Consider the following 12,782-nt stretch of genomic DNA (forward strand, 5'->3'; position numbering starts at 1 on the left):
TTTTAGCAATTGAGAAAAACTGTAATTACATGTAACAGCTACACTGAAAGCATGGAGAGAAAAGAGAGGTGATGCACGGCTTTGGTCATGGAAGGTAGCATGGGCTTGTGTACAAGGAGAGATTAAATTATATTCTGGATTTTGCAGGGAAATCCAAGTCACTTGTTGCAGCATTTTGAATCTCTTAGAAGGGTTTTGGTGATTTATTTGGACATCTTAATAATAAGGAATTACAGTGCTCCAGCATGGATATAAGAAATGTATGAACTAGTTTTTCAGTGTCGCACCATATTCCTAATTTTGACAATACTGAGTTGGTAAAGGTGGAGTGGTAAAGGACATATCTGTGTTAAAAACAACTGTAGCATTTGAAGCCAAGGTTTAAGAAATAAAGGGGAGTCTGGATATAGGCTTAGAGTAAGCTTGACCAAGAGTAGATTCTTTAGGTGGGGCGTACTTACAACAAAATTAAAAGTCTGTGGTACGTAGCTTGTTACTTAAGATAGATTAGTAATGTTTAATATGGTTTCATAGATACCAGTATCATGCAGAGCACAGTACATGTTTTAAAGCTTATTTTAATTCTATTTTCTGATATGTCTGTATTTCTAATATCAGGCATAGAGTTTGCACTTTCAAAAACAATGCCTTCTGAGTAGATTGTGCTTTTTTTTCCCTGCCATCTTTAATACAAAATAACTTACTAGATATGCAGTGGGTGTAAGCTGCCAAGTAAAATATAGAGCTACACCTCTAAAGTCAACAGGCATGTTGGCTTCAGGTGCGTTGTTGGCATTGCTGGGTGACCTCAATTGAGTGAAGGCGGCCTGCTGTTATCTAACCAGCACATTGCACTGATAGACGTTGAGCCGGTATGGTTTGTTTTGGCCTTTTCAACCAAACTTGGCACGGAGACTGAAAGTTTGAGATAAAGTTAATCAGAAACTGCAACTCACGGTCTCAGGGTCAAATGTACAGCAGTAAACACAAAGACTGACCTCATTCAATAAACAGAAAGCTTTTTTTTTATTAGGATGTAAAGATGAGATGGTGTTTCACAATTAATACAATGATATGTGTGATATAAGTAATATCTGTGTATAGAATCTTGTAAATATTTGCTCAGTGGTATACAAAAACTCATCATCTGCGTCAGTTTTTAAAAACTGTGACCATCTCCAAACTTATTTTCTCCACAACCTACCAAATACATTCTTATTTAGCTTTGGTTGTTGACAGAACATAAATATTTTGTAAAATTAAAACTAAATTGAGACAACACTAGGTAATGGAAACAGTTGAATATTCATCCTGCTGTGTCATGTATTACTCTGGTATTTACTGAAGCAAAAATTAAAACTACACTGGATGGTTGACACACTGATAGTTTGTTATTGTGCTGGATTAAGATTTTCACTTTACAGCACTGCTGTCTACATTTAAATGAAAGAGATCTAAGTAAAACAAAAAAAAAAAACTAGTTTTAATACAGTTTGGTGCCAACTGATGTAAAGAGATAGAAGTAAAGCCTACAATGAAAAGCAGGACAGGTTTGTTTTGTCGATCAAGTTCTCAAGAAAGCTGAGGAGGAGGAGGGACGGAGGTGTGGCCAGGTTCAGGTGGAATTCCCCTGAATTCACCTGAGTCCGTCCACCACTCCTTTACAGAGCTATAAAACTCCACAGGTGGTTAAATGCAACAGCAGGTGCACCTTTTTATCAGACGGAGATTACACAGAAAACAGGCAGAGGAGGGCACGAATACTCGAACAGTGGAAATTATACACACTCACACTGTGGATTGTCTTGGAGTATTATTCTTTTCTTCATATTGTGCTGTATCAGGTAAATGAAAACTTGTAATTTAACTGAAATCTAATCCTGGTCATGTTAAAGTTATACACATTTTGAGTATCTGAAGCTCTTCTTTATTTATTTATTTACTTTTACTGGTGTGTAATCAAGTGTTTTTTTGTGTGTATTTGCCAGTGTCTCCATGACCTCATCGTCCCTAAGCAGTGTCCTGACTCATGCTAACCTCGCCATGTATCAGACCAGCTTGCCAGATGTCCTGCCGCGCCAGCCCAATGCGCTGCCCAGCATCAATTCCCTTCAGATCAGCAATGCAGCATACAACCTAAATGGTGAGTGGAACATCATCTGTTGCTGAGACGTTTCTGCCGCTGCTTTAAAATTTTGTGATATACATGTGTCCTGTGTGATGCCAAAGAAACTATAAAGGTTCAGGCCATTGACTCTGAAGCCTTAGTTAAACATTATATACAAGCCTGAGTTACATGGCGGTTTCAGCTGAAGACAAGTCTCACAGTAAACATGATCCTTTATATTCAATCATCAGCCAGCAGACCATTAGCATGCTCACCTTTACTTTGGCCTCATTTAGACACTGCTGGATCAATTATTTACTAGGTAGCCAATGTTTAACTCAGCACAACCATCAAACAGAAGAATGATGTGACATCATCGTTGAAACGACTCTGTTTGGTTTGTTTGACTGACCTTAGAAACAAAAGCCAGATTGCAAGGTGATTCAGAAAGGCCTCCGTCCACATTAAAGATAGCTGAACAGATTTACATGTGCAGTTACCATTTTTTTTCTTGTGTGATTTGGTAGCCATAACAGTAACTCACCTGAACTTAATCAGATACATGAACCAAAATGAAAGTTTTGTTGACCTGTGCAACCAGAGCACAGAGGGATGAAGTCGTAATTTTAAGGACATCTACTAATTTCTAGCTCTTGCTCTGGAGACCAGTGGTTTATTTTGTTTATTTTGTTTCTTTGTTTGAAACTAGCTTCCGCCACAGCAAGTGCTAATCTTGCTAGAATCCACACCAGGCAAATGTGGTACCGGCAGATCAGCCCTCACTACTGGACAGCAGACCATGTTCTGGATTGGATCAGTGACCACGTAGAACGCACCAAGTTCGATGCAAGCACCCTGATTCTGGACTACTGTGCCATAGATGGCCCCGCTCTCTGCCAGATGGACCAGGACCAGATCATTGCGGCCTTTGGCCCACAACTTGGCTCACACCTCTACCAGAGTCTGCAGGAACAAAAGACCAAATATGGTAAACTACACCTGTCATGTACGGGTTATTTATAGAATCTCAAAAAAAAAGTGGCCATAGCCTGTCTGGAAAATGTTTCAATGCTTTTGGATGAATAGCTTATTGGCAACACATTTCATTTTTTAACTCCTCTTGCGTTTTTTTTGCAGAGCTGCAGAGCCTATCAGGACCAGAGCTGAATGAGACTTGTCAGCTCTTAGACAACTTCTTGGACAACTTAAACTTCCCCTTGCTCAGTACCATTAGAATTGGCCAAGGTACATATTATACAGAGATGTTACATACTAGTGTAAGACATTATTTAATGACAGTTCAGTTGTGTAATTTACAGATAATTGGTTAAAATATTTTGTTCTATTTAGTGCTCATGCATTATGTACACGTATGTGGCTAAAGTTCAGAGAAGAAGAGCGACTTCCGTTTTTTTTTTGTGGTTTGGTTTTGGGGCCGGAAACCGGAAGGAAAAAGAGGTTTTTTTTGGGGTGTTTAGGGCTTGGTTGTGTGGTGTGGATGAAAACTGTCGGCACTAAAAAGTTATGAGAAAGAGCTCCTGTGTCTGTTTTTCCTAAAGAGTACACGCTATACCCACGACGCTTACACTAGCATGCTATGAAAATTGTGTGGAAAACAGTAAGCTAATAAATACCGTTTACTATCTACAGCCGAGGAAGCTGTCAGTAAGAGAGAGTTTGACTACCAGGATGACTATGATTTGACAAGTCTGGCCACGGAGCCTATGACACCTCCAAGGGAGTCTGAGCACTTGTCAGATAATCAGTCTGACAGTGAGTACAGCTCCTCCAACAGTGAGTATTTCATTGTGACGTTTCTCACATTTAACATATAATATTGCTTTAGTTTTCCAAGAATTCTATATATCTGAAACTTATTTTCTTCTGTTAAGGTCACATGTTTGGCTTTGGAAGCCTTGGTTCACCAGAGTCTGGAAGTAGTGAATCAGATCCAGAGTTCTCCTTCCCTGTGAGCTCAAGTAAGTAAGCCTAATAACATATTTATGTAAGGTTCTTTGGATTTAATCTTCACAGATTTTGACTAAAACTGGGGCAGCTATGGTGGATTATCGATCCTTGGTATATTCACCACATGACCCAGAGTTGCTCCCAGTGCTTGGCGTTAGAGTCTACCCTTTAAAAGCATAAGATAATCCTTTAATTTATCCCACAGTCAAAACAGAGAAAGGAGAGGCTCGACTGAAACGACCTCGGGGACGACCTCCCAAGGTCAGCAGAGAGCACAGCGGCATATATGACAATCCAAAGAAAAATAAACATGGTGAGGCTTGAAGTATCATCATACTGTATTAACCATCATGTAAAACATTGTTTATGAAACATCTGTAACTGAGCTGTTTTACAGACCCTACTTTGCGTCCATTTTGCATCTTTATCAGGGCCATACATGCATGTCTGTTTGCCTTGCATGCCCATGCAAATATCTTATTATGCCACACTGTCCACAGCACCACGTGGCACCCACTTGTGGGAGTTCATCAGGGACATTTTGATCAACCCAGAGAGGAATCAGGGCCTGATGAAGTGGGAAGACCGGCGCGAGGGCGTCTTCAAATTCCTCAAGTCTGAGGCTGTGGCTCAAATGTGGGGCCAGAAGAAGAAGAACAGCAGTATGACTTATGAGAAACTCAGCCGTGCCATGAGGTAAGTCTGTGTAGCAGCTGCAGAGGTTAATGTGAAAATTTAATAAGCTTTCCCCTGTATCTGCCTAAATATTTTATCTAGAAGTTTATCTAAATAAAATTTTGCACACACATTAAGATCCCAGATAACGACTCAGTGTTGCACACCCCAAACTTGAAATGCTGACTCTTTGTGCTAAATTTGAAACCTAAAAAAACAATAATGTAATGTCATAGAGATGTCATGAGCTGGTGGGTTCAAAGTCTCCAGAGCCACAAAATGCGTGCAATTGTTTTATAGTCCCCATGACAAATGCCATGACTTGTAAAATTGGCAATGTGGGCCTCAGTTACTTGTCCAGTGACCAGTAACAATATTATAAAGCCAACCGGAGGCTGCTTTTGACGTTTTCCTTCCCTTACCAGTGCCTTAAATCGATAAAGGCCGGCAGGTGTTGAACAAAACTACATGCACTGTGTGTTAAACCTACTAGACATAGATTTTAAACTAAACATAGACTGTAATCCTTCTCCACATGCAGGTATTACTATAAAAGGGAGATCCTGGAGCGAGTTGACGGCCGGAGGCTTGTATACAAATTCGGGAAGAACTCCAGTGGCTGGAAGATTGAGGAGATTGGCATGAGCGTTTGAGGCGTCATGGGTTGAAATCAAAAAGCCAGTCAGAGCAGTGCAGCATTGCAGTTCACAAACTAGTAATGCTTGTGTGGCCTGTTGGAAAGAAAACCTGTACAGCCCCAAAAGTTTAAGACATAAGTTTCCTCTAAGAAGGAAAGTGTTGCAGAAAATGTAAGCCAGTGTTTTTGGCTCTAGTAGGTTTTATGAACCAATATTAATGTTTTACCTGTTTTGTATTTTTGATTATCTCTATAAAGACAATGTGTGCAGGTAATTAAATGTGCATAGTTTCTGATGCTCATGAGTTTCCCCAAGCACCTACAGTTGGGCTGAAAAAGCAAACTTTTTTTTTTTTTTTTTTTTTTTTACAGTTGTACACAGTTAAAACTAATGTTTCTATTTATATGTTGGACTGCCACATGGTTAGTGGTTAGTTTTAGTAAATAGGGATTAATTACTATAATGCATCCAAATATTAAAGTGTCTTTTTTTTAATTCATTGTCTAAATCTGGAGCAGATTTTGTAATCACAATGTGAGGACAACAGAATAAAAATGCAGGTGAAGGGAACAAACCCAGTAAAAATGTTCACTATATGTTTAGTGGTTTACACAATGTTCACGTAAATAATAGTTGATTAGTAACTATATCACATGTCTCATGTCTTTTTGTGACTTTTAAGAATTGTATAAAGCAGTTGCAGGTTGTATGTGTCAAAGATGGCTCTTTGGATCCATAGATGTTGTTGATGATGAATATCTACTGTATATGTGTGTAATAAATAACTGAATGCCATTTTGTTTTATATAAACACCATGTATTAACTTTCTATTTTGTGACAGATGCTAGGAGAATACAGGTATGTCTAACTTTATAAAGGGCATTTCACATAGCACCAAATGCTCCCCAAACTGTAGCACAATTATAGAAAATAAACATGCATCAAATGTTTTGCGTCATTTCCCATTCTCTCACTATGCTGATCCTGACATAGATAATTGCAGATATACCACCGTTTCATCTACATTTTTTAATCAGAGGAGCCAAAGTATTAAAAGCTCTATCCATCTTTGCTTTTATTTTTATCAAGAAGAATTGGTGCACTGCACCTTTAGAAAAAATAGCTCTGTCTGTAAGAAAGACGGTAGTCTTGAGTTGTTGAAGTTGTGCGTGGCTGTGGATGTGTGCCGCTGAACTGAGGGCATGTTGCAGATATAAAGTCAAAATAAATAAATATGAACGTTTGTCTTGCTGATTGATTTGGAGTTGCAAAAGATAAATGTTTTAGACTAACATCTAAAAAAAAATTTTCAATGGCACGTGATCTACCTGCACTACCTTCGCGATCTACCGGTCGATCGCCATCGACGTAATGAGCACCCCTGGTTTAGAGAGTTACCTGGACCCTGGAGAGAAATCCCAATTGCCATAGATCTGAATCATCATTCATGTTCAATGAATGAAGTGTTTTTTAACAGAATCAATAATTCTGTATGCTATCCTCCTCTGAACATTTCTCAACTTACACAGAGAGTTATTTCTCATTTGCATTTTAGCAAAACAACAATTTTGGAAACTGAGCCAATGTGAGGTAGGTGAGTGTATTTTACCATATTTTACAATCATTACCTTTTGGACAAAGTTCTACTGATACAAACGATTCTGCAAAAAGACACCTCAAGTCATCATTTATAACTGGAATAGAGCAATGGATTATCAACTATACAGTCATCCTTTTTTCCTTTCTTTCTTGTGTACTTTTTTGGGATGTAGGTATGATATACAGACCCGTTTTTGTCTTCGGTTCATCTTTATTTCCCAAATTGTGTATTTCGTACTGTTTTACCATGACAGTGTCTTGTTCCCTATCATGAGTTCATCTGTTCAGCACAGAGTGTCTTTCATGTAGGGTTTAAAATCAGTTACTGTCTGTGTAGTGAATATGAGAGTCTGGTCTTTAGTCACCTGTGGTCAAATCTAAACATCTTCGGGGCACTATGAACTAATCTTTAGAACACATACAGCACATAACACAGACACTATTACACTCTCTATATAGACATGATCAAAAACTGCTGGTAAAGCTGAAACAGAAGAAGGTAATTCTAATCCTCTGTTCTTTATTCAGTGTTTAACTAAACAGACTTGTTGCTGTTTTTTTTTTTGTTATCTTTGTGAATGTATAACAGCATCGAGAACAGCTACAGCTTTGGACAGGAGTGGATTTGATCAGATCTGTGATGCAGTTTGCAGAAGGTTTTGTTAGTTGAAACATTTTCCAATTATTTATTCATCTTCCTCTGAGGCCTGTCTATGTAACGAGCCTGATTTAATAGTCACTCAATGCTATTGTTAGACTTGTTAATCATCTAGGTGACAAGTCACTCCCACACGCACAAACACAGTAGTGAGGCGAGAGTGACTCTGCTCTCCTCCTACTAGGTCAACATACCTGTCGAGCAGGTATGCTTGGCCGCCAGCCAAACTGTGTGTGTAGCACGTAACTTACTGGAAACCTTGTGATCAGTGCCAGTAAGATTAGAAGAGGGAGGGGTGGATGTGATGTGATCGCAGCGAATTGTCACTGTAGTCATTATGCCCTTTTCAGTTATTCATTACAACGACCTCTTACTCTTTTGATTTGTGAATCACAATCACCAACACGACCAACATCAAACACGTTCCCATACAGGGGGAAAATAACAATACAAATTGTCTAAAGACACTTTCTGAAACCCCCAGAGCAAGCATGAAGGTGACGGTGGCAAAAAATAAACTCCCTTTGAACAGGAAGAAACCTTGAACGGAACACAGCTCATATGGAAGGACCCATCTGCTCGAGGCCGGCCAGGAGAGAGAGAAGAGAGCAGCAGCACACTGTCATAGATACATACATCCACACATATATGCGTGAAGCCTGCATGTAGAATCTGACTGTAATGGATAGATGGAGAAAGGGACAGACAGCCATTAGCATACTATCCAGTCGTAGCACACAAATGCATGAGAAGTAATAGAGAAGAAATTAAATGCAAAATCAGAGAATAGGAACTCGGTGCCAGAGAAAATAAATTACAGGACAGGAACTTGGTGCGGTTCCTTTAATCTCGATCACACTTTAAAGTCTCTGTAGTAAAATATTGTTTTCAATAGTGTCAAATGCAGCACCACAATCTAACATTACAAGTATAGAGACAAGTCCGTTGTCTGAAGCCATGAGGAGATTGTTAGTAACCTTAACCAGAGCTGTTTCTGTACAATGATGAACGCTAAAACTTGATTGAAACTCCTCAAAGAAACTGTTCCAGCTGAAATGATTACAGAACTGATTAACAACAGGAAGGCTGGATATTGGTCTATAGTTTTTCTCTAATGCCTAACATTATGTTGGTAACGTAACTTATGAAGTGATTAATACTGAGATTTAAAGGAACAGATGACTCAGCAGAGCTATGACTCTTTGTCAGCCTGGCTACAGTGGTGAAAAAAAATCTGGGTTCTTGCTTTCTTCTTCTGATGACATTTACAGCAGTTAAATGCAACTTTTACGGTTTATTGGCGGTAAAGGTTATAAAACCAATCAGTAAATGCTTCCTGGAAGGAACCTACTATAGCCAAGGAGTGGTACTAATAAAAACTAAGTGTATGTAATGACTCTTTGACTGGATGAAAAGGTGGGAGAAATGTCTCATATAAGAACAGCTGGACAGTTGTGAGCTGTTGTCATACATTCAAAACTTTGAATGTAATAGATATGTAGATTTTAGTATACAATACAAAATACTGAATCTTCATAGTGTTGCTGTTGATTACAGTTTCTTCTTGCACAGAGTATTATTATGTCAAGGAGAAATCAATGAATCAATCAAAAGGGGACAACACAGGCAGTAACTCTAACAGGAACCCCAAGAAAAACTAAACACCAAACCATGACACATCTGGCGTCTAATCAGGAGGCTGGGCATTGCTTCCTGGTGGCTGATGGCAGACACACCTTATCTAGGTCTGGTCTGGTCTTCACATCAACACCACTTGATGGCGTTTGAATGGAGTTTAATGCTGGATTCTGCCTGTCAGTACTCTTGTTTCCTGATCCCGCCTCCCTTGGCGCCTGCATTTGGGTCCAACCCAACCTCTAAATGTGCAGCAAGGAAAAATTATTATTTGTACTGTATATAGTAGAAAATCAGTTCATTCATATTAGCAGGAATTGACATAATCTAATGCAAATTGCTATTGTCTATTGTAGTGTGTTTCTTCATGTCACTACATTAACTAATTTTAATCATTTTTGAAGTATACTGTAGTTACTGAACCTCTATGACTGCAACTGCAGTTCTCATCTGAAACTTAATTAACATTAATTGTCTGGTTGGGTCTGTTCGAATGAGCAAGCTACAACCCACTATGGAGTTGTGCAGTCTGTGTCTGAAACACTGGAGGTGGGACAACTGATTCACTTTTAAGGGCTTTATAATATCTGTACCACTGTGAGTTGTCCTGCCCACCATTCTCTTTTAACCTCCAGACGTCAGTGAGGCTTTAAACCCCGCAAAGCAGGTGCTTTTCAGTGCCCAATCCTCATCAGTAAAATAAAAAGTCAGGCTGTTGTTCTGCTATTTTTAGTTTAGGCATTTAAACGTTGCACAGCACAGTGATGTGCCAGACCCTGCATTCATTCATTCATTCCTTCATTCATTTTCTGTAACCTCTTGTCCTCTGTAGGGTCACGGGGCAGCTGGAGCCTATCCCAGCATTCATTAGGCGAGAGGAGGGGTACGCTCTGGACAGGCTGCCACTCCATTGCAGGCCAGGACTGACAACCATTCACACTCTCACCTACAGCCAATTTAGAATCAACCATTAATCTAACGAACATGTCTGGATGGTAGGAGGAAGCTGGAAAACATGCAGTCAGTCAGCCGATGTATTCTGACCTAGAACCTTCTTGCTGTGAGGCATCAGTGCTAGTCCTACACCACTGTGCCGCCCCCAGACCCTGCAAAACAGAGTTATTTCCACAACACTTACGTAACATGAGTACCTTTCTTTTTGGTTTCATTGTATTTGCTGGCTGTGGCAACCATTACTTTGATTATCAACACTCCAATGTTTCTCAATTGAAAACAATTACAAATTTACACAAATATCAATCTTCCCTAAAGCAATGGAACCAGCCATCTAAACACAATGGGACAAACACCTCCACTGAGGAGACCAGCCCTGTGACTGTGACACCTGCTCAGGTGAGAAGACAGCTGGAGAGAATCAACCAAGGCAAGACAGCAGGCCTGGACCATGTCAACCCCTGGGTTCTGAGGACTTGTGCATTACAGCTGACTGGCATCCTGCACTTCGCGTTCATTTGTCTGAAGCTGGAAAGGATACCGGTGCTATGGAAAACATCCTGTGTAGTGCCGGTGCCCAAGAAGTCCATCCCATCTGGCCTCAACGATTTAGGTTGCACTGACGTCACGTGTCATGAAGGTCCTGGAGAGACTCATCCTGGCTCAGCTGAGAGCCCTGGTGGCCCCTGTCTTGGGCCCTCTTCACTTTGCGTATCAGCCTCATGTTGGTGTGGATGATGCTGTCATCTACCTGCTACACCGTGCTCACTCTCACCTGGATGGTGGGAAGGGCTCTTTGATTTCTCCATTGCTTTTAATACCATTCAGCCCTTTCTGATGAGTGAGAAGCTGCTCAGGATGGGTGTCAGCTCCTCCACTGTCTCCTGGATTCCTGAGAGAGAGGCACGGACTTGGCACAGAGGTAACATGTGAGAAGGGAGCTAGCAAGGGAGAGGGATGCCACAGAGAGCTAACCTGTGAGAGGAACTAACATAGAGAGCTCTAACAAGGGCAGTTTACATGTGAAAGGTATGCCAGAGAGATGCCGGGTTGGCACGAGGAGACACTGGGACGGCATGAGGAGATGGGACCACGAGAATGGAAGACACTGAGTGGGCTGGAGACAAGGCAAGACAGTGTGAGAAACAGAAAGAAAAACCCAGAGCGTTGCAACGTGACGTACTTGCAGCGGCAGAGCATAGCACTCTGCCTGGCGGGTACCTCCCTTTGGGCCATTGTAACGCTCTGGCTCTGTGCCTTGTGTGTTGTGTGGACACCCGTATTGGCCATGTGTTTTTATTTCCAGGTGACTCCCAGGACGCTCACTGCAAGTACAGCTGAGGCGCCTGCAGCACCTGACGCGGGCACAGATCTCCGTCACCACCTCTGAGCCGCCATGGTACCTGGTCTGGCTGTCGCAATGGACATTATGTTTGTAATATAAGAGCTTGCAATAAATTATTGTGTGCTCTCCCCCGATTTTTTACAGAACCTGTGTTCCCATTTTAACAATAACTACTTTTTCTTCTCCATTATTACCACTCCCCCCCCCCCCACACACACACATATATAGTGTATATTTACTTATGTATCAATTTTTTGTAGATTTGTACATATGCAAATCTTGTACATTTTTGCTTATTTTATTTTGTATTGTACATATCTTTCACTATTTTTCTTTTTACTTGTGGTTTTCAAGAGTTTTTTTTATGTACAACTACGCTATTGTGACCAAGCAATTTCCCCGGTGGAACAATAAACTAAGTCTTCTGGATGTGGACAATAGAAAGGCTCACCATGCTCTCCATTTTGCACTATTTTGGAATGAACATTTAACTCTATGTGAACACAAAGAAATTGTTTACTAATTATATAATGGTTGAAACACACACATGCACACAGACACACACGTTTTCACTTAGTTTCCTCATAGCTGAGTCAGTTACATAACTGGAAACTGGCTGCATGCAATGTGGTGGAACGCACCAGACAATTATGTTGCAAAACCATTGTTTTCAGCGGGAGGAGGTTTACATTTTGGCTCAACATTTGGGAGTAGGTCTCATCTTTCCTCTCCTTAGTTCTCGCTAGATTGCCTGAGGGATGTTAGATTAGAAGAATAATAGTGGTTGGAGATGGAGGATCACGGGAATGGCTGAGAAACCTAAAAGGGGGTTGTGTCAATGCAGACACCACCAGAAGTGCCGAAACTGAGATTTAATTCTTGGTTAGGTTGTTGCCAGATAGTTTCATGTAACTGTAAAAAGTCCTTTGACAAGAGATGTTACCACATATTATGAAAAGTGTAGCCCAACAAAACTGACAACTCTGTGTTTATTACCAACCATATTAATTCTTTCTCCGCTGCAGTAGTGATCAGTTAAGTAGCTGCTAAACGATACTAGATTCAGGCACAGCAAAATCTGGGAAAAGTTATCTAAGATATAACATTTTTCTTGATGCAGTTTTCTGTAGTCCGTTAAGTAAGATTCTTCTTTGTAACCAGCAGGTTGACAAATTTTCTGTTCAGCACTGTTTCTTTAGTGT

At 40.4% G+C, this 12,782-nt stretch overlaps 1 protein-coding gene across 1 annotated transcript; it reads left to right on the plus strand.

The window, feature by feature from the left end:
- The first annotated feature begins 1,563 nt into the window (after window positions 1-1,563).
- Window positions 1,564-6,183, plus strand: elf3 (E74-like factor 3 (ets domain transcription factor, epithelial-specific)). The gene is made up of 9 exons (XM_084542391.1): window positions 1,564-1,844; window positions 1,989-2,143; window positions 2,817-3,095; window positions 3,245-3,352; window positions 3,758-3,901; window positions 4,000-4,086; window positions 4,281-4,388; window positions 4,576-4,771; window positions 5,292-6,183. Exons 2-9 carry the CDS (start codon window positions 1,996-1,998, stop codon window positions 5,401-5,403), a joined length of 1,182 nt encoding a protein of 393 aa, XP_084398517.1. The 5' UTR covers window positions 1,564-1,844; window positions 1,989-1,995; the 3' UTR covers window positions 5,404-6,183.
- Window positions 6,184-12,782: the final 6,599 nt, after the last annotated feature.

The sequence above is a fragment of the Chelon labrosus genome (genome assembly GCF_963514085.1).
Source record: "Chelon labrosus genome assembly, chromosome: 4".
NCBI classification, from domain to species: Eukaryota; Metazoa; Chordata; class Actinopteri; order Mugiliformes; family Mugilidae; genus Chelon; species Chelon labrosus.

Coding starts and splice junctions, on each gene's coding strand:
- elf3 (XM_084542391.1), top strand. CDS start 1,996: ATGACCTCATCGTCCCTAAGCAGTGTCCTGACTCATGCTAACCTCGCC. Junction 4,087..4,280: donor CTCCTTCCCTGTGAGCTCAA/GTAAGTAAGCCT, acceptor TTTATCCCACAG/TCAAAACAGAGAAAGGAGAG. Junction 4,389..4,575: donor TCCAAAGAAAAATAAACATG/GTGAGGCTTGAA, acceptor CACTGTCCACAG/CACCACGTGGCACCCACTTG.